Source organism: Rhamphochromis longiceps, linkage group LG22 (assembly GCF_057381845.1).
Source record: "Rhamphochromis longiceps isolate RC_006_pf linkage group LG22, R_longiceps_female_GT1.1, whole genome shotgun sequence".
Lineage (NCBI taxonomy): Eukaryota > Metazoa > Chordata > Actinopteri > Cichliformes > Cichlidae > Rhamphochromis > Rhamphochromis longiceps.
The window spans coordinates 2564761-2587671 of NC_140577.1; the positions used below are offsets into that span (position 1 = coordinate 2564761).

The window sequence follows — 22911 nt, forward strand, 5'->3', positions numbered from 1 at the left end:
TCAGTCTTTTCTACATTTAAAGGAACAGTTTATTTAAGAACTGAGGCATTTTTTTTGTAACCTTTGACAACACTCAGTAAATATTTGGCAACTTAGAAGACCTCCTGCTGTTATTTAGAAAGCCAAAGCTTAGGATTTCAGCTGCTTGGAGTCCTTCTTTTTTGTATTTTTGGTTCAGATGTTTTCACTGTGAGGCAAGTCTGGACTTCAGGATTCAGTTCAGTTTTATTTATAAAGCGCCAAATCACCACAGCAGTCGCCTCAAGCCGCTGACAGTATTAGGATGCTGTTGATTAACAACACTCGTTGTGTATTCTTTCCTTGTTGTTGTGCCAATACCTGTGCATATTATTCAGCATTAGTGGGGCCTTCACTGATGTGCAAGTTACAAGGAATTACCTCCAGTTTGTTCATGTAAGTAGGCAGTCTTCTTCTGGAGTCCCGCAGGGTTCTGTGCTAGGACCACGCTTCCTTTAGTTGCATTGTTATGCAGATGATACCCGACTCTATCTATCCATGAAGCCAGATCAATTAGTTGAACTGCTGGAATGTTTTAAGGACCTGACTTCTAATTTCTCATTTCTAAATTGAGATAAACCTGAGTTTATTGTACTCATGATCTGATATTAATTGAGTGCTATAAAAATAAAACAGAAATAAATGACCTTTGTCACAGGTCATAATGCAGTGCTGTGGTGAAGATCAGAGATTTCTGCAGATTCTCTGATATAACTCACAAATTATTTACTTTATGTTACATTAAAACATGTTAACGATCGACTCTTAGCTTCTTAGGGAGGCTCCTTGGAAAGTAAATAAATAAAAGGAATTAATTGTGAGATATTTCACCAGATTTTTCAAATCTCATATTAAATTAAAAATGAGTCCATTCCATAGTTTTTATATTTGTAATGTTTTCAGTTTAATATGGCTTTTAAATGGTTTGTAACAAGTTGAAGTTTCTGTTTGTTAACATTTACAAGGTTTTCTGGTACAACATGTACGTCTTACCTTCCCCTACTGTAACAGTGAGGTCCTGGCCCCTTTGTAAATTAGTCTCTGGTTCACAAAGCTCTTTAATGCGGGGTTCACACTACACAATGCTGTTGTTTAAGAAGATGCCAGATCAGGTAATTAGAGTGGGAGACAAATGACAGACTATGCGTTGGTCCCCTGACAAGTCGTAGCTTGCACATTTTTCACAACCTGAGTGATATCACCAGAAAGTGGTGCCGGCGAAGCACCACAAAGATGGTGGCAAACGTGCTGTGTTGGCATGGAAAAGCGCTTTGGATGCCCGTAGTGTGGATATGTTTTAAAAGTCTGAAGCCAAATGTATTCTTAGGTCATGGTGAACAGTCCAAGGTGCAGCACTGATTGTTGTCAGCCATATGCTAGATTAGATAAAACGGTCATCAGTCGTTTACAGACCCGACTCCTGACATCTTCAGGCTGTTTTCCTGCTGATATCATGTAGCTGGGACCTGACCCAAGCCAATGAATCAATGCAATTGGTTGATTTATTTATTTTTTTCAATTAAGATTTGTAATGCACTGTTTTCCTGCAAAGGTTCTGACATCATGAGCACCTAATAATACACACGAAAGTTAAAGATACTTTATTCTCATTTTTATCTTAATTGCTGAATTATCGTCATCATCCACCGCCGTTTGGATCAGACATGTGAGTCACAGATGGTCAAAGGTTTCCTTTTGTTAGTGTAAATGTGTGTGGGTGGAAATGGCTTCCACTCTGTCAGTGGGGAGACTCCAGTCTCCTGCGTTTCATTGTCTTTTACATGCAGACGTTTTGTCTGCGTGTTTGTGTTTGTGGTGTGCCCGGCCTGATGAAAGCCTCCCGACTCCCTCTGTCATACTTTGTGTTAACATGTAAAGTGATCGCTTTTGTATTGCTTTTAAAGTGATGCTGGATTCCTGTCACCTGGTCCTCAAACATTTGGAAGCTTTGAAGGTTTCATGTTGTAAGTTCTTCCTCTTGTAAGAATGATTTTGATACACACCATGAAAGACTGACTGTTTACGGACTGCTGGGAAAAGCACATGTCGAGAACTTTTAGTGTGGTTTTACTTTTTCAGTTGTTCATGGCACTGTTTGGCTTTAGGTGTCATGTAACTGCGCTCATGAGATTGACCTCCTACCCTCATTTTATTAAGATGAGGGCATAAAACAAGCATTGTGGCCTCTTTTCACTTCACTCATATCTTCCCTTCAAAATATTTCACGCTCAGTTTGTTATGATGTGCTTAGCATGTTGTGTACATGCAAAAGGTTTCCTGCATCGTGCTGTATGAATGTGAGGGTGTTTGGCAGCGTGCAGTCCATCATCTCCACATCACTGTGCTGTTTAAATGGAAGCAGACACATAACTGTTGATCCGTTTAAGTCGAACCGATCTGGATGTTTTTCCCTGGAGGAGAAACGGCTTCATCCTCTCATACTGTGAGCTGCTTGACTCTGAGCTGCGTGTGCCTTTAAACTTTCATTGTGCGTTCGCATTATGAACGGACAGTGAACTGTGGGTTTAGATAGTTTCTTTGACGTGCTTCGTGCAGCATATTTATGGTGTTAAAGATGGATTAAGCCTGATTTGTCTGATTTTTCTCTGGGTACTCCAGCTTCCTCCCACAGTCCAAGTACATGCAGTTAGTGGGGTTGGGTTAATTGATGCTTCTAAGTTGTCCATAGGTGTAAATGTTAATGTGAATGGTTGTCTGTCTTTATGTGTTAGCCCTGTTATAGATTAGCGAGCTGTCCAGCGTGGGACATTTACCCCGCCACCCTGAAGTGGATGGATTGTATAACAGAGACAAAGATGTGTGTTAGCATCTAGCAGACATAAATGTCCCAAACTTCTGTTTGAATGCTTTGTTGTTGTACTTCTGTAGTGTGTGAATCAAGCGTTGTGGGATGTGCACTGTGCCTTTTGGAGGTTGTTGACGTAGCTCCTTTGTAGATACTAAACTGCTCTTACTCTCAGACATGCCCAGGATTGCCTCATTGTATAGCATTGATCTTACCTTATGACATTTTTATATCATGTAAAAATTTTTACCAGTATTTTCATGCATATTGTGATACATCACAGACCTAATGACACCAAACCAACACAATAGACAAACAATGTAACTAGCTAGCAGTAGTGTTTCCATCAGCTGTGGTAACATAACTTCTGCTGGTTGGAAATAAGCTTGTAATCCTTTTCCTACATTTTGCTTCCAATGAGGCAGCTATTGAGGGTAAGCATGAACGCATGAACGTGCTTATATGCTCAAAGCAGCGAGTATTGAGGAAGTATGTGATTTAAAATGCAGCAGGTTCTTTGTCTGTCTAATGAATATGCTCCATTATTTGCTTTGTATACACTCGCTGAGCCCGTCTGTGGTTGTTTGCTGGAAATGATGGGTTGTTTTTAATATGTGGGTAGAGGAGAGACTCAGTCATGCAGCCTGAATGAAAAGTAAAGGAAGTCAGAAAGTACGCGGAGCTCCAGAGTAATGTGACCGTTTTCCACTTTTTAATGCCAAACAATTTATTTACATTGGATGTCAGATGAATATCATCCTTTCTAAACAAAACTGATCAACTCTATGTTCACATAAACCAAAGCAATACTAATAAAATGAAGATGGTTAAATCTTGTTTTGTCTGAAGAATCTTAAATAAGAGCACAGTTGTATAAAACACAAGTAATCAAAGTGGTTTTTACTGATTAAGCTACTAGATCGAAGTATTTCATGTTAAAACTCCTGTTAGGTTAGCTGATGGTTTTAAATCCCTGACAGCAGTGAGCTTCCCAAACAGGATAATGCAGATCCAAGCCCACAGGAGCAGCTCATAGGGCAGAAGAAGACTTTGACCGAGCCTCCAGGAGTTTCCTCCTGCGTGTCTTTTTAATAAATGGATGTGAGTCAATCCGGGACATTCTTTAAAAAGGACGTCAGACATTAATGAGAGTGCAAGGCCATTATCAACTCATTAGTTTCCCCTCCATCTCATTTTGAAGTTGCTGCTAACGTGTTTTACAGCATTTACCTCAGGGCAGCAATTAAACAAGACGGGCACATAAAGAAACAAACTGGAGCCATTAGACCACTGGGTGGGGACATATTAGGGATATGTGGGTGTGTGTGACGCATAAAGTATATGAGTGCATTTATATATATTTGTTAAGTCAGACATCAAATGAAAGATCGGACAAAAAATAAATGCTATAAAATAATCCTTATCCTCCTATATACTGTAGATATAAACATGCATGCTTACATCCGTACCCACACCTACATCTATAAATGTAAATATTCAGGAATATTATATATATGCATAATGTCATGATTAATCACTCCCAGACTTAATCAGACGGAGCCGATCCAGAGCGGGACAAAAAAACAGACCTCGAGGAGGGAGTCGGTTTTATCAGGTGGAAAATGGTCGATTCATTTTGGCATTGTATGTTATAGAAGAAGTCAGCGACCTGGTGACCTGTGCATGCTGCCCACCCCCTGTGGTTCCCAAATCAGTCCTGACTCAGTGACCTTTAATCGGGTTGAAACAGAGGTGGTTGGTCGTTTGGTTTGGTACCTGCGTGGCACTTTTCTACTCAGCCGAGCGCTCACCCAGTCACACACACATTCATTCAGTGCTTTGATCTAACATGATTTCTAACATTCACACTGCAAGCAATTCATTAGGAGCAACTTGAGCTTCAGTATCTTTCCTGAGGGTATTTCAGCATGCGGACTTGAGGAATCTGGGATTAATCCATTGACTTTCCAGTTGGTAGACGACCCATTCCTGAGCTAGAGTCACCCCAAGTTTGGTGTGCATGTGTGTATATTTGTTCACCAAAGATATATGAGGTAGTACTCCTGTTCGAAAGATGTCCCGTGAACGATTACACCAGAACCAGCAGCAGGTGAGGAGTGTGCTTCTATCCCGTGATCACGGAGGTTGGACCCGCTGCAGTCCAGGGCGATGGAGTTGGAATTCATTGGGCTGATTACTCAGTTATATAAACTTTAAGAAGTAAAACCTTTAAGACAGTCGTTCGCATACACAAACGCACACACGCACTGATTAGCAAGTAGACACAACTCTCTCCACCCAACAACCTCAGATAAACTAAGACTGAACATTAATGTTGTGATGACATCAGTGTGTAAAGTGTTTTTTGCTACTAAACAACAAGGCTTTCATGTGTGAGAGAGGGAGTGTAAGTAATGGACATGAGCACATTCGCTTGATGCTAATTGCCATTTGTCTTGAACTGAAGCCTTAATCACCTCAGACCTATAATAAGCCTGGTCTCTTTCTGCAGCGGGCTGCTGGTTAGACTGGTCTGTGAGTCAGGATTGTCATGGAAACATCACGGACAAAGCTGCAGCATTGACTTTGGTTCTTTGGCCAAATGGGTCACTTTGTTTTATTGTAGTGGTGCTGACATTGACTCGTGGGGAGTGAACTCTTGGCTGGCATCTGATTTAATTAAATGTAGGTACTACTACTGAAAATCAGCATAATAAAAACATATAAACAGCAGTAGCAGCACCCTTTGTGCTTATCCTGTAACACAGAAATGAAAGACACTCATTTGCTTTTGTATTTTTCGGAGACTTGAAGAAGATCGAATCAGTGTGGCACATATATTGTGTGCAGATGCAAATCTGCTACCACCTGCCAGCATAACGTTAACAAAGGAAATTAGGGCTGACATATCCACCATACAGTATTCAATTCAGTTTTATTCATACAGCACCAAATCATAACAAGAGTCTCCTCAAGGCGCTTTATATTGTAAGGTAGGTCCTACAATAATACATTCAGAGAAAAACCCAACAATCATATGACCCCCTATGAGCAAGCACTTTGGCAACAGTGGGAAGGAAAAACTCCCTTTTAACAGGAAGAAACCTCCAGCAGAACCAGGCTCAGGGAGGGGCGGGGCCATCTGCTGTGATTGGTTGGGGAGAGAGAAGGAAGACAGGATAAAGGCTGTATCCCAATTCAGGGTCTGCAGCCTTAAAGTACGCAGCCTTAACGGTCCACCAGGGCCGCGTACTCAAAGACCGCTAAGGCCGGAAGTGCGAGGCTTGTGAAATGGGACGGTCTAGCCTCTGTTGCGCTGCCCAGGTTGCCTAGCAACCATGATACTAACAGCTGGAAACGTGTCATACAGCTGTGTTTGACAGAAATGAAGGAGAAAATCTTTTGTTCATTTGTTTGTTTCTACATGAGCTTTGATCATTCTCTGTGAGATGAAGCTCAGCTATTGAACGGCGTATATTTTAAAGTAAAGGCTTTAAAACCAAGTTAGTACAAACGTCACTAATGTCACATGACTTTGCCGACATGTGGCCAACAGTAATGTTTTAATGTTCTTCGTTATTAAACATTTGCACATAAATAAGTGACATAATATTCAGTACTTACTTAAAGTTTACTCTTCGGCCGCCCCTCATCCGCCGTTTTTTTTTTTTTTTTTTTTTCAGGCAAAATTATCCACACCCACCGCCGCGCTATGCATTCTGGGATATGTTGGGCAACGAAGTCTACACTGCCACAGCCTTAAAATTCAGGGAAATGAAGGACGCATTTGAGGGCCGCATTTCGAGCAGCCTTCGAATTGGGACAGCGTTCGGCGCACCGCTGTGACGTAATCGGCCTTGAAATGCGGCCTTTAAGGCTGCAGACCCTGAATTGGGATGCAGCCAAAGACATGTTGTGGAAGATTGGTTGGTTGTCCAGTTTGTGCCTGTATAAAATGATATAAATGCAGAGAAACATGTCTGAGGTAATTTTGCAGTAGTGTCATCAGAAAGAACTCAGTCACCTGCAGCGTGTGTTGCAGAGACTGAATTAAAGTTGCGATTAACATTTTGTGCAGTCTGTATGTGAAGGATGGGCATAACTTCCAATTTGACATAAACACCTTAAACCTCCATTTTTTATTTTTTTATTTTTTTTTTACATTTTTTTTTTTTATTTATTTTTTGTAATAGCCGGTTTAGGACAACTCCCAGATACAGAAAGATATCTGGGAGTTGTTGTGTAGACATCTATGGATAAATTAACTGAGCTCTCACTTGATTTATGACCTCAGCAATCAGGCTGATGAGCATTAATTCCACCTGTTTTTGAAGAAACATAGATTCAGAACTGGGGAAAAACCAGCTTATTCTCAGTAGCTAATAGCTTGAAATTTAAGTCTTTAGCCAATAAGCGCGCAACGTCCCTCAGGTTCACAGTTTGATAGGTCTGTTGGGCGGATCGATGTTTATCTAGCTTTCAGCATAAAGAAATATCTATTAGGTGAAGCAACCTTGTGTTTTCTGTCATCTACCTGCCTGATATTTCGCCTGTATGATGTCCCCAGTTTAAATTGTGAGTGATCTCTGTGGACGAGGTAGCAGTCCTTACACAGAAACATTAAAGAAGCAGAAAGACTCAAGCAAGGATTGTATGGTTTGAAGCTCTTGCAGGTGTTCACAGAGCCATACAAAAAACAGAGGGATGGATTCCTGAAGGACCAGCATGCTGCTGCCACCTTTGGTTGTTGCCACGGTGACAATTTATGTCGTCAGTGACTGATGGATGCAGCGACCCTGGCCTCGCCTGTGTGTCCAAGAGGAGATAGAGAGAATGCAATGAGGTGTGGGCGTGTGTGCGTGCACAGCGTTAGAGAGAGGAAAGGATGAATGAGTAGGAAAGAGCTGGAAGAGGACATGACAGTGCATATGATAAATGTGTGTGTGAGGAGGGGGGGGGGGTGAGGAAGAGGGGGAGAAAGGGAGGAAATATGCAGGTGTTGAATATGGATGAAAGGAAACAAAGAAAACAAACATGTGACACAGAAACTGTGTGTGAGATTGGGTGAGGATGCACGCACATGTGATCCTCCCCTCCTCACACACATCCTTCTCTGTGTGAAGCCCCTCTGCAGCCACCGGTGCTCCGGCAGCAGGGTTGCCATGGTAATGTAATCCAGGCAATGACGCTCGGCATCTCTCTCACAATCAGAGGAAGGCTGAACACACCCAGCTCAGCTGCACCGTGAGAAGAGCAGTGGGAGCAAAAAAAGGAGGGGGGGGGGGGGCAGCACCCACAAAGTGCAGCCGAGAGGTGGAGGCGTGCCGGCTCTCCACAGGATCACAGGGTGGAAACGTTCACGGTCTTTATGTATGGCTCCTGTGCCGTGCATTCGTTTAGTGAGTTATTGGATGTTCTGGCTCATTCGGACCACTTCCTGTGCAGAAGTAAGCAACACCGTCTTAAAGCCTTGTGTTGCCTTCCTAATGATGGAGGTCAGATAGAAGCAGTCTGTAAAAACACAAGACACATGAACCATTGAGTCAAATGTACCAAATCTATAAAATGAAATTCAAAAAATGAGAATAGAGTTTACATTGTTGGTAGTTTTGCTGTATTTTGGACTGCAGTGTTCCCCTGTGGAGATCCTTCGGGTTAGTGCAATCAAAAATAGTGAAAGAACCAAATACGTTTTGTATGGGTTCAGGTCGCCCGACACTTTAATGAAGTCTGGGATAAAAGCTTAGTGGCTGAAGGTGTGTGCATACCTTTCTTGTATATTTTACTACATTGTGATACTAATAATGCACTATGCAATGATAAAGCATCACAACATAATATATTAGTAGGATTTTGAAATTTGGTGACAGTATTCTGTCTAGACAACCAAACCCTGTGAGGGAAGACGGCTCAGATCTGTCGCTGCAGTTTAAAAAGAAAGAAGCTCCACCCGTCCTGAAGGCATCAGGAGACTCCTCCTGACATTAGAAGCGTAGCCTGGTTTGTCTCGCTGTGGTTGGCTGCAGTGGCTCGGTGTTTCCCTCCATGCGGCCTACTTTCTGAACACGCATCCGTCGCAGCGACTGGCTGCTCAGTCCTGCTACACCCAGGCAGCAGACCTACTGTATTTGCATGCCTGGGGGCGCTTGTTTGGCCTCCTCCTAGATGGGTGGGTGGTTGGAGGGAGATATGGATCGGTCGTATTGATCTGTCTCCTTGTTGTCTGTTTGTTAACTGCTGTGTCTGATTCTCAGGATTTATGTGTTTGGAGCCTGAAGAGGCGTGCGTGGGTTTTGAGTTTGGTTGAGTTATCTGTATATTTATATTTAACAGATAACCCAGACTGTGGGACCTTTGGGTGAAGAACAACTGTATGATAATGAGTATGTCTGCAATAGAGATCTCATTAATCTCATCCCCATCATTTCTATTGACACACTGACCTGATACGTTGGGTTTATAGCACTGCTGTCTCTGGCTTTAAGTGCTGATTGGTCTTAATTGAATGCGTTTCTTTTGTCAAAGCTTCATTTTTTTTTAAATTAAAGCTGCAAAATGTAAGACAAAAAATCTTCCCCACATTTTTTGCTTTCACTGATATAAAACTGTGGATTATTTGATATTTTCCTCATAATTTTCTTTCTTTTTCCTTCAGGGCAGTTACCCCGTCTGGGATGACTTCATCAGCAAGGCCAGCAAACTACAGTCACAGCTAAGGTAAAAATGCTTATTACATGTCGTAACATGTTTATTTACAAAAGACCAAATAAAGGGTTTAAAAATGACTTACTTGAGGGGAAAAGAAGAGCGAGAGGTTGAGCCACTGGCATAGGCCCGGCCCACATCTTCAGACGCCCCGAGTCTGTCATCAGAGACGGCACCTAGAACTCAGAGACGCAGATCACACAGGAGCCGAGCAATGACAGGAGACGGGGTGACACACAGCAGGAGATTGAAGGGTTTTCTCCAGCCTGGCTCCTGTAACGACAGCATCAAAGAACTGAAAATAACACGCAAGCGAACAAGTGAAGAAAACACAAATATACAAAAAATGCACCAGAGACAAAAAGTAAAAAATAAAGCAGGAAATCCTGCAAAACATGCAAGTCTCAATTCATGCAATCATGCAATAAAGTGCAGAGTACTGATGAATGTGTCACTATCTTATCTGTTCAACGTGTTTGATCAGCTTCCTGAAAACAGCGATTGTGTTCAGTGCAGAAGTTGCTCTTGTTGTGTTGCTCTGAGAGCATTTACACGAACTTTCTCAGAATCGGTCCAGTAGCACCAAACTGTGGCTTCTCATTGGTTTATGAAGAAGGTTATTTAGTTTCAGAAATGCAAAACTTTTGGGTCTCTGTATCCTTATTGAGCTGTTTTATATTGATTATTTATACATAGAGAATCATATTCATTGCTGTTTTAACCTTAAGATAAAAGGAAGCGTACCCACATCCTGAGAGTGTGCATAACCTGAGCTCCTGAACATCCAATCAGTCTGCTTCATTAGGTGTCTAAATGTCAGGCTCACCTCTCCTGTCACCTCATCCCTGACGTCCTGACACGCACGCACGGCTGAAGGTTGCCACCATCAATAGAAACATGTACACACACAGACCACAAAAACCACACACTTGAGCCTTGACAAAGTCTCCACACGTACATGTTTACTCACTTACACTTTTCAGCCATTAACCAACCAGCAATGACTGCCTTCACATACACTGTGTACACACACACACACACACACACACACACACACACACACACACAAACAACTCAATTAACCTTCTGTGGCTGACAGAGATTAATGATGCCACCATAAAGTCATTATCAGCGAGATGGATCAGCACTGAGCCTCCAGAGATTCTGTCCTGGGACAGAGGTCATCAGAGGTCAAAGCTGATTGCTAATGACTCGATCCTTCGTCCTCTTCCTCACCCTGCATCTATTCTGTGGGGGGATTGTCTCAGTGTTTCAAAGGTGCAGAATTATGAATTTGCACATTTGAAATAGTTTCTCTCCCTGATGATGAGTCAGAGCATATGTCGCATTTTAAGACTGATTACTTGAGTTCAAAGTGCTGCGCCTGATTTGAATTTAGAAAGACGGGGAGCTTTGTTGCTACAGATCAGCTGAGTGATGACATGATATTAAAAACACAAAGAACAAATCAAATGAGTTTAACATAATTTTTTTCCAATAAAAAATTAAAAAGCCATCAAGAAAGAATTAATGAATAGAAACGTCTTTTTTCTGTGTTTCTACTTCCTGTTTTGTGTCTTCCAGGACGACGGTTGTCGCTGTAGCAGCCTTCCTGGATGCCTTTCAGAAGGTGGCCGACCTGGCAACTAACAGCCGAGGTAAGATGGGGACGAGGTGCAGCCCTTATGGGGACCAAAGTCCTGGTCCTGGTAGCAGGCACACTGTCAGGAGGATAGTACTTAAAGAATCGAGTGAACAGAGTCAGGTGCAGCTGCTGGTTATCGTAGTAAAGATGTCGGTAAGAGTACTGGTCGTATTTCTTACCGTATCCATTAGCTATTTGTTCAGTTCTCTGACATTCATCATTGTGGCTCTTTGGGGCCTTTAATCAAACCATAATGTTGTTAGAGAGCACAGTGCAGATATAACCTGCAGGGAACAGGGTGTGCTTGTAGAAGGACTGACAGCAGCAGCTTTGGCTTGTTGCATATAAAAGAGAGACGAGTGCAGTGGATGCTGTTTTATATGTACGGTCATCTGGACCAAGTGATGCTTACTATCATATTATGTGTTGTGTTTGTAATTTCTGCTGTGCCTCTTGGTCAGGTCTGTCCTGAAAAAGAGATTTCAATCTTAAATGTGCACGTGCTGTTTCCGGACTTTTCATTTGCATTTAGCTACAAGAAGACGCATCCTTATGCAGTGGTTATACAGCTGAAGGTGCACAGCATGAGCATCAGATGAATCCTTTGGGTTGGATTAAACGCCGTGTTCTCATCTACTTTCATTATTACTGAGGCCCCACAGTGGCGTGTTGTATCCTCAGCTTTATTTATGGAGTGGAGAGTGACGTATTGCAACCTTTTCATGGTGACATGAGTTTCTCTCATCAGGACGAAGGTTTAAAGCCGCCTTTGTGAACTTTCCTACCTGGAGATCTTTCACCTTCGAGCATATGTTGGTCCAAGAAATCCAGGCGATATGACGTGTGTGTGTGTTGCTTGTAATGCTGCATGAGCTTTGATTCTTATTGTTGTTGCTGCTGTTGTTATGGAGCATTCTGTTGTTAGTGTGTTGTGATGCCTTCTCGGTTGCGTTTACCTGACAGTTACCACAAGAACACAAATGAAATTTCCAAGAGGACAATAAAATCTTACTTTATTTATTGGCTGTTTGTCAGCCAATAGGAATCAAACAGGAGAAGCCTGGTTTTTCAGTCAAAATGTTGTTGTTATATATGAAATGCATCCGTGCTTAGTGGGTTATTATTTTAGACGCAGAGGTGTCCGGCACAGAGTCCACAGAGAAGAGCAAAAGGCTAGTGATGTAAAAGCCGCAGCAACACTTGGAATATAAAGAAGAGCTGCATTGTTTTTAAATAAATCAAATAAAAATGGATGAAAGGCGGGGAGCTGGGACCAGGACAGGGCCCTGAGAGGTCGTAGGTTTTCTTTAAACATAGTTAAAGACTCACACTTTCTCAGCAGCTCGGAGCATGAAAGCTAAAAACTGCTTAGCCAAAAGTTTTTGTCCAGCAACAACTAAAAGAGGAGCCGAGAGCGAGAGTCCAGGTTCACAGCAGACGAGTGGGCCGCTGCGAGACCACTAAAGTGCTTTAAAGAAGAGCGAAAGAGAGGAAGCGAAACATTTCCCGGGGCTTTATGAATCTGCTTATGCTTGCACAGAGATGAGAGGAAAAAAGGGAGAGAAGATGGAGAGGAATCACAGAAAGAGCTGAGCTGAAAGTGGAAACACTCCCTCGCACACAGCCTTCATTACTGCTCTCAGGAAGCATTCAGCTGACACACAGCTGCTCCAGAGGGCGACCATCAAGGTGTCTGTGTGAGAACTCCTAGAGATGTTTGTTAAAGTCTGATTGGTGATTAAGTTCGTCAACACTTTGGTTGTTCTTGTTTTACTCATCAACCACTGAAGTATCTCTGAAGTGTCAGCAGAATGTAAAGTCCTCAGCAGCTTAAACAGCAACAAGTCTGACTGCAAACTTAGGAAAAGAGCCGGAGAAATAAAAGCATCCTGAAGCTTCAGATTTATTCTTCCTCAGTCAACAAACTGCAGGAGGTCCCAGTATTCTGTGCTGCTGTTTTTGAAGCTGGCTGCACGCTTTCTATTGATTTTTACTTTTCTGCTATTGACAAATGATCAGAGGCTGCTGTCTTCATGATCACTGGACTGTAACATCAATGGTGGTTGCTTCCTGGATTGATTAAGTGAAGGAGGCGGCCTTTATGGGCATGTTTGTGAGATTGTGTGTGTATACCATGCTTTCTAGTTTTCTTGTTCAGCACGACTCTTTATTGTTGTCGTTCTGAGGAGATCCATCTCTGTTCAAAAGTCTCGAGTCCAGCGATTTATTTATATTTTGCTTCCAGTGAGCCAGACTACTTTAGGTCAGGAGAGAGGCGTGGCCATGATGGTCTACAGCGTGTGTAAAATGCGGTGGAGGCTGTGTCATGATGGGGCTGCGTTTAATCTAGTGGTGTTGGAGATTTTCAAATCGGGATGAAATTATGAATGCTAAAGTACCGCACGTAAGGTTGTTAGAATTCTACAAACTCGGTTCTTGCCTTCATGTTTGCACTTAATAATCCACTTCCCATTTGAAAGTTGGTTCAAGACTTTTGCACAGTTCTGTGTGTGTCTGTGTGTATTTATGCATCCTTAGGGCTGGATGCCGGCCAGCTTCCTGTTGAGGCGACTCGCTGTCATAATGACAACAGTAGCAGAGGAAACGATCAGTCACTGTCTTGATGATTCAGGCACTCTGTACCTGTGTGTGTGTGTGTGTGTGTGTGTGTGTGTGTGTGTGTGTGTGCGCGCGCATGCGTGTACACCTGGAGCTACATGTTGAATTATTGGTAACTGTTGGGGCAGTTAGGTTTGTAGAGCCCCGCCTCGCAACCTCAGACTTCAGCATCCACAGCTGGTTTCATATATTTTATACTGAACATATATTAACACAGTGTCTTTCTGACAGGTGATGATAATTATCACAGCTAGGCTCTGTGGCCCCGTCAGGCAGCGCCTGGTCTGCAGCCGCTGCTTTCCCCAATGTGGCTGTAGCATCAAATACATCACATTAAGTTATTTTTGTTTTTGAAATATATCTCTAAACTTAAATTGAATGAAATAAAAGCATTTGTTGGTAGAACTAGCTTAGCACATCTTCGGGTTGTTCTATTTTTTCCCCACACCCACACAATGGCTCTGTTTGAGGTTTAAGACTCGTTTTTATTGTTGAGGTCATGTTTCTGTGCGTCATGTGACTCACTGATAAAGACAAATGCATTTAACATGGGATATACAGGTTTTCTCCAAACCTCTGTAACATGTCCAAAAATAGAACGAGCATGGAAAAAAGGAAATTGTTTTGTGGTTGAACTAATGCCAAACGTATAAGCCTAATAGTCATTAGGGCCTAGTGTGTTAATGCGTTATTTTATTGTTATCATTGTAAATCTTACTAAATGAAATGATGTGTGATGAGGAGCATTATAAAGAATCAGGAAGAACAGCTTTCATGTTGGTTTTAATCTTTAATGGAAGCTGCAGTGATCCTGCTCTGATAGCTGTGATTTATTGAAATGAACTCTTGGTCCTATCGATATTCCCAGCTTCACCCTTATCCCCTGCATTTCTAGATTAATGGAGACACATGGATAGAAGAGGGGTGAAATTAGAGGAATAGATGGAAGCTGTGTTCAACCAAGGCGAGTACGGATTGTAATTTGGGGAAAATTACAGCAAGTTCAAATACTCTGATGATGGGGAGTAGAGGAAAATCGGAGAGAAGGAGGTAGAGGGCAGATGGTGATTGGGAGAAAGGTGGAGGGGTGGAGAGGAGCGGGAGGCCGTTGGCTGTCGTGTCCAGCCGGCTGCTGCTGCTATTGCTCATGGCAACAAGATGGAAATCACTGCAGAATTCAGGCTGAGCAGCAGATGCAGCATCTCTAACTGCCCCCGTCTGTCTCTGCTTATCTCTTCTTATCTTATCCGTCCTTCAGTCGTCTTATCAGAAGTCGTCTCCGCTATCATTTGGATTTTCATGTATTCCCATGTATTTACATTTATTTGGATGTGCTGTTGTAGATCAGTTGATTAGTCCCTCAGGAGAAATGGAACTGCTCCACTGTTTCCTCTTAGTGAGCCCACAGTGGGCATGAAGGTTTTCCTTCATCCTTTTTACACCCTGGAGGGAAATCTAGACAGGTTCTCTGCTATCTGTAATCATTGCACGGCTCGTTGCACAGACTGACTGGGAATCATGGAAATGACAGAGTGTGCAGAGGCTGTGTACACACAGGTTCAAAGACCTGGGCTCAGTTTTTGTCTGTTGCTGTCTAATTTTTGTTTTAATCAGAAGTCAAATTCTCGCCCTGAAGCTTTGCTTCTTGTACTGATGGCAAAATGGGATTGTATTGTACAAAATGAGCTTTGTGCTGCGTTAATGAAGACTCGACACGAGTGATTGAGACCATAATCTCACCAGGAAAACATTTGCTTTACTCGTAAATCAGTGAACTAAAGTGTCATTTTCTCATAGATAGCTATGGGCCACAGTCGGACTTCTGATTAAAACGGCATTAATCGCCCCCTGCTGGCCATTAAAAAGACTGCAGGTTTAATGCTCTGTCCAGAAGCTTTGTCCATCTTTTATGTACACCTGTGAATTGATCCACAGGTGTTTCTGCAGTCTGTGGGGACACAACCAAACTGTCCCTGCAGGTTGGTTGTTTTGTCCTATAGTATCACATGTGTAGGCAACATTTGTGCTGTTTAAGCTGAGTCATTATATTCTTTAATGTTTCCATTATTAAAAAACCATAATGAAGTGTGACCTTTTGTTTTGTTCCCTTTATGTGCTTTGATGGTGTTGTTGCATTCTGGTGGTAATATTGAGGGTGATATCCTCAGGTTACTGGATTTGCCAACAGATCAGTCACTCACTAAAGCAAAATTGAGTTATTATCGTTTTTTTAATTATTATTGTTATGAATTTATTCATTTCTAAAAAGCAGGTGCACAATGAGCTTCAGCCTGTACCATGTACAGTATACCACATATGTGAAAATAAGGAGTTACTTCTTTTTGTGACATGAGGGACGTTAAGATAAAAGCTGTTACAGTAAAAACAGAACTTTTTTTGTGATAATAATAAATGGCCTGTATTTGTATAGCGCTTTACTAATAATACTTTATTTGAACAGTTTCCTTTATTGTTTCTAACACTAACATCGCCGTGGAGATGAGGTGCAGCTGGTGTCGACCTCCATCTCCCTACTTCATAGTGTGTTGGTGTGGTTGCCATAACAACCTGCTGCCAGGGACAATGATGTCCTTAAAGGTTCGGTTAGCTGTGTCGCTTTTTCTTTTTTCCAGGGCCGTGTCAGTATGTAAACACCTGGTAACTGGATCGGACAGAGCAGGAGAAGAGGGCAGGAAGGACTGTGATGAGAGGGAGAAGAAAGGAGAGGAGATGAAATTTGAGACAAAATAGACAACGAATTGAAGGAAAATGAGGAGAAATGGAAAGATGTTAAAAAGACTTCAGGTTTAACATAGGAACATGTAGCCTATGGAAATGCTCCCTGCTTAGAAAGGTTACTTGGTTATGTGAAAAACGATATCAGCAAAGCTCGGGACTACTTCCAGATTGAAGTCTGCTCACAGACCGATTGTCTGCTGACTGCATTAAATCCGTTGCTGACACGCTGTCAGAGCATCCGTATCCAGTCGGCAACCTAATTGTCGGCTATAAAAACTACAGGAGCTTATGAGCCACCAAAGGCAGTGAAGGCCAGATGTTGTTTGGGTTAGAACATTCCCAGTGTGTTTGGCTGGTTTTGGTTAAGCCGAAGGGTAAAAATTCCCAATGTTGAGTTTCCAAAGGACACAAATCCCAGCATCGTCTGGCTTTACAATTACAACAACATGAGAACAAATCAGTCAACCGCAGCTTCTTTGAACCACCTCTGATCTCACTCCAGATCAGCTGTTGCAACAGCTGTCACTCCTCCAGATGTTGTACCTGGAGACGTGCAGCCGCAGGAGCATTGGTGAGGTCCTGAATTGATGCTCGGTGATGAGGTCTAGCTCACCAAGTGTTTTCGGGTCATCCCGCTGGCGTTAGATGTGGTTGCAGTTCAGACTGGGTAAACAACTGAAGGGCAGCACAGCGGCTCGTGGTTATCAGTGCCGTGGTACCTCAGGGTTCAAACAGGGAGCTCTGCAAAAACATGCCAGAAACCCTCAAAGACGAGATTTGTAGTTTCAAGTGTTTCACTTTCTGGGTGAAATAAAAACACTCCTGCAGAAACTGGTAAGAGCATTTCTTTGACTTTAATATGTTTGTCATGTTAAATAATGAAGGGCCTTAGCCTGAATATTGTCTGAAACATTTGATTACAGCGTTTCCCCCATATTTAAAAAAAAAAAAAAAAAAAAAAAAAAAAGAGGTTTTGGCCTTCCCTCAGAGGAAAGTCTCCAGGATTGTAATGAAACGAAATGTATTTGATTATTTTCCAAGCAGGCTTTCAGTTACTCAAACATATACGTCAGAAAATGCATAGATCTCTGTTTAGTGTGTTAACTGTAGCTTTGCTTTTTGCTTGTGTGGGTGTAAAGACCCAGGGTACTCCAGAAAAATGCAGGTTTAGATCGTAACCGTACTGTTACTAAAGTAAAATTTAGTTCAGCATTTACTAACTAGGTGCAGCAGAAGACTTTTTTTTTTTTTACCAAACAGCCTCGAGATGTTGGAGTTCCCTTTGAAGAACAGTCTCAGTTCTAAGGTTGCAGAAGTATTTGGACAGTTCTAACTAGGGCTGCCACGATTACGTCGACTATTTAAATCGTCGACGGCTGATTTAATAGTCGACGCGTCGTTTGAAGCTTTGTAAGATCACAAAGGACACAGGAATAAGTAGCAGGATTTAAGAGTGTAATAACGGACTGAAACAGAAGATGGCAGCACTGCATGTACAAGGATGCCAGCTGCCGTTAAACCCCGAAGAAGAAGAAGCTGTGTCCCAGAATTCATAGCGCAGCCCAGCGCAGTTGTCAACAATGGCGGCAGCTAGTTAGTTTTAATGTTACTCTTATTAATCTTTCTGGGTCATAAAATAAACGTTTAACATATTTTCAGCTGTGTAAACCTCAAATATCTGCTCAGTTTATCAAGACACCACATATTTTCAAAAGCGCTCCGAGACGTCTGTTACCCACCAGGTCGATAGCGAGCCCGGGGCGAGGCTCATTAGAGCCGTGAGAACACCGGACTCCCGGCAAATCGTTTTCAAACCCACCGCCGTCTTTCGCTACTCAGGTTAAACATGTAATATAAGTCATTTAGATAACTTAAAAATATTGTTGTTTGGCTTTATTCAGTATTTTATTTGTTCCTGAGTAAATCGGTTTGGCTGAGATTAAAGTTATAGTTTTTACACAGCTGAATAAACGTCAAGCAGACAGCTGATTATCAGAAGTGTGAAATGCTCAAGAATTTACTCCGGTGTCCTGTTATATTTTAGATAGCAAGGAGATTATTAAACTTCACTGAAACAATCTGCAAATTTCATTAAAATTTAATAAACTATCATCTTGTCTTTATTTTTAGTTAGCACAGACCTTAAACACTTCAAGCTGTAAGCTAATGATAGTTATATACGAGCAGCTGTACGTTTTACGTCCAATGGATGCATGATCTGATTAGTCGACTATCAAAATTTTATACAGATAATTTTACCATAAAGTTTAATTTTGCATGAATATGCTGTAATATATTGTATAGTTGTATTTGTTTTCACTAAGCAGGACTGTAATGTCTGTATTTTTGTTTTAACGTTGTTTACTGTAGACAGGTTTATAGTGTAGGTGCTCGTTTTGCTATTTTTAAAGTGAATTATTGTCATTTTTTACTGACTGGGTTCAAATTGTCACCATATTTTTTTTTTCAGTGAAGTTCTGGCAGTTTTACCAAATCAAACAAACATGTTTATAAAAGCAAAACATAAGCAGTCACATGATGTTTATGATGGTAGGAAGTGCACAACTAAACGTCTATCAAGTGCTGCTGCTGGGAACTATTCAGTGAGCTATTATTATAAGTCATTTAAAAAACTGAGCAATATTATTGGGCAACCATAGTAATGTAACATGTTCCAGCAGCACCGGAGGCACCTGCATAATGACATTATTCTGCAGGTTCAGGGTTTGACCTTTTGTTCTTCACAAATCACATTATTTCCATAAATTAGTTTCCTTGAATGTCACCAGCATAACCACGAGCTTCAGCTGCTGCTGCCAAAGGATGCTTTAGAGAAACTGTCACATACGGAGCTGAATCTGAACGTGATCCAGTTGTGTTGGTGATGGTATGCTTGAAAAACGGTGAACTGCTGGCCTGTAGTCTCGTGATTCTTCTTGTTTTTAGTCTGTTTTATTGTACAAACATGATTTCTGTCGTAGATTTGACCAGATAAAAGGAAAATGATCTTACCTGTTGGGCTGCTTGTGTAATTGTTCAGCACTTGTCTGTGCAAGTTGAAAACGTCGTGCTCTAGAGAGAACGTAATGAAGTGAATCCCTGTGGTCGCTGCAGTCAGTATCTGCAGTGTGTGTGTGTGTGTGTGTGTGTGTTGGTGGGGTTGAGTCCTCAGCAGATGGCCTTCTTTGGCAGCTCGTTGTTTAATGATATCATCTGAGGCGCAGGTGAATGATGTCATATCTGCAGTGTCCACATGCCAGCATTTTTAGGGTTTTCTTCAAGGTCACATAGAGGTCCAGAACTCGGACTCAAACTTTCGTTTAACCAAAATTAAAGTCCTTGCTCAGCATTTTTTTTTCCCCACATTTACAGGAAATCTCAACTGAGTTTAAGAAATCAGTGAATGTTAGGGACTATAGCTGGGTTTATATGCATTTAAAAAAAAAAGGTTTATAAAAACAAAAACCTTTGCACGCAGTCCCCTTCATGCAAACTCAAACCTGAGCCTGTGCATTTAGAAAGAAGTGACCTTTCCAGTCCTCATCGCTGCTGAAGGCTACATTGGTTGGTGATAGCAGACGAAAAAAAAGAAATCTTGGGTAATTTGCAAGTTACAACTTACAGCGCCCTCTAGTGTCCATGTGAATAATTGCCTGCAAAAGGTACAGTGGTAGCACATTATTAATCCCTCGGGTAGGTTCCTCTGGGACAAGAGCCTCCACATAACTTTGCTGGTGGTCTTCTACATTTTGCAGCTGTTACTGACACCAAGGTTCAGTCTTAAAAACGTGTGGAAAAAGTGCTCTGTGGGCTACTTTTGCTTGTGCCGCTGTCCTTCAGCTAGCTGTGGTAGACAAGAGTAACCGAACTGATGTGAAATGATAAAAACTGTTCGATGTGCTTCTCTTGCTGCAGGGTTGCACTTCATAGCATCAGTAGAGACACTTGGGGAGTAAGTAAATATCCATCGTCAGCGTAACGAGTAAGAAGCTTACCCTGAAAATGTTGAGAGAGTAAATACACTTATTTGCTCGTAGTTGCCACACTTGATCTCATCTCATGGGTTTTTCACTCACTTGGCATGCCAGGATTGTTATCCATCCAAATGGCCGACAAATTAATGCCACGTGGCAAAAGCTCAATACATCAGGATCCTGCAGGAAATCAGAGCTGCACCGCACAGCAAGCACTGTGCTTTAAAAAATAAATAAAGAAAAAGGAATCAAAATGGTTAAAATTAGAGATCGCTGTTTAAATTTTTTATGAAGCTAATCAGAGAACACAAATCCCTCTGTGATCAATAATTAATACTTCAAGACATCCAAATGTCTGTAAAATTAAAAATGAATTCGTGCATCAGAGTCGCACTCTCACCGAGCTCATGTTTTATTTGTTGTGTTATCGCTCTTTCACGTGTGAATCTCTGCAGACTACTGTGCTACAGTCACACTGCAATACAAATAAATGGAGCCACGGTATGGTAGAAATTTAAATATGACACAAATCTTTAACTTGCATCACATTTAAGCATAAGAAAAAGAATATAAATATGAAACCTTGGATAACTAAGGGTCTTGCAAATGCGTGTAAAAAGAAAAACAATTTATATAGGGAGTATATAATATATAGAACTAAAAATGCGGAAATGAAATATAAACTATATAAAAATAAGTTGGTATTAATATTGAGGAAAGCTAAGAAAGATTACTATAATAAAGTTTTTCAGGAAAACAAAAATAATATTAAGGGCATTTGGAATATTTTTAAAGAGGTATTGGGTAATAAGAACACACCCATAGTTCGGCCTAATTATTTTATTAATAATAATCAAGTTGTTAAAGATAAGACCGAAGTAGCAAACGAATTCAATTCTTTTTTTGTAAATGTTGGACCTACCTTAGCAAATCTAATCAGGAAAAATGATGATCCAGGAGATGAGGAAGCCTGGATAGGTGATAATAGAATGGTTAATTCCATATTCTTAGCCGATACTACCATAAAAGAAATAGTAGCAATCGTAAAAAATTGTAAAAATAAAAAATCTACTGATTGTGAAGGTATAGACATGGTCATAATTAAAAAGACAATAGATTGTATAAGTACTCCTCTTTGTTATATTTTTAATCTTTCGCTACAGTCAGGAGTATTCCCTGACAGAATGAAAGTGGCAAAAGTAATACCATTATATAAATCAGGAGATAAGCATAGTTTTAACAATTATAGGCCAGTGTCTCTTTTATCACAGTTTTCAAAATTGCTAGAAAAACTCTTTGCACAAAGACTTGATAGTTTTATTGAAAAATATCAACTAATACATGAAAACCAATTTGGATTTCGTAAAAATAGGTCAACGGCATTAGCGTTGTTGACTTTTATTGAAGATATTTCATCTGCAACACATAATAATAAATACACAGTGGGAGTATTTGTTGATTTAAAAAAAGCTTTTGATACGATACAACATTCTATTTTGATTTCTAAATTGTATAACCATGGAGTGAGAGGAGTAGCATTGAATTGGTTAATGAGTTATTTAGAGAATAGGTTGCAATATGTTTATTATTTTGGCAATACTTCTGAAAGACTGAAGATTGTATGTGGTGTTCCTCAAGGTTCTATTTTGGGACCTAAACTCTTTAATTTATATATTAATGATATTTGTGACGTATCTAAAAGGTTAAATTCGATTTTATTTGCAGATGACACAAATTTTTATTGCTCTGGAGAGAATTTGAAAGACTTGGTTGAAATTATGACTTCTGAGATGTTAAGAATAAAAAAATGGTTTGATGTAAATAAATTATCTTTGAATCTGACAAAAACGAAATATATGATATTTGGCAATCGTGTAAAGGAGGATAAAGTCATTATGTTTATAGAGGAAGAATTGATTGAAAGAGTTACTGAATTTCGTTTTTTGGGTGTAATAGTGGATGAGAATTTGACATGGAAATCTCATATTGAACATATTAGAAAGAAAATGGTCAAAAGTATTTATATTTTGGGTAGTATAAGAGATTTATTAAATTATAAAACAATGCGTATTTTATATTTTTCTTTGTTTTTTTCATATATCAACTATTGTGTTGAAGTTTGGGGGAATACATATGAGAATACCATAAAACCTTTAAACCTATTACAGAAGAAAGTTATACGAATAATTCATAATGTTAAATATAGAGAACATACAAACAAATTATTTATAGAATCAAAATTATTAAAATTAGGAGATTTAGTGAAATTACGGACATTATTAATTATGTTTAAGGCTAAAAATAATATTTTGCCTTTTAAGTTACAAAGAGTATTTTTGATGTGTTCAAGGGGAGAAGAGAATAGAAGGAAATTTTATTTTAAACATCAGTTAGCCAGGACTACA

General features: G+C 40.7%; 1 protein-coding gene across 4 annotated transcripts in view; it reads left to right on the plus strand.

The window, feature by feature from the left end:
- The window catches only part of LOC146643080 (protein MTSS 1-like), a 66775-nt gene that overhangs the window by 3091 nt on the left and 40773 nt on the right, over positions 1-22911 (plus strand). For 3 of the 4 annotated variants that reach the window (XM_085396316.1, XM_085396313.1, XM_085396314.1), the window contains exons 2-3: positions 9480-9541; positions 11114-11187. In XM_085396316.1, coding sequence (XP_085252442.1) covers positions 9480-9541; positions 11114-11187 — 136 coding nt within the window. Of the gene's footprint in view, positions 1-6507; positions 7668-9479; positions 9542-11113; positions 11188-22911 lie in introns of all 4 variants that reach the window. The other variant, XM_085396315.1, reaches the window with a different exon arrangement.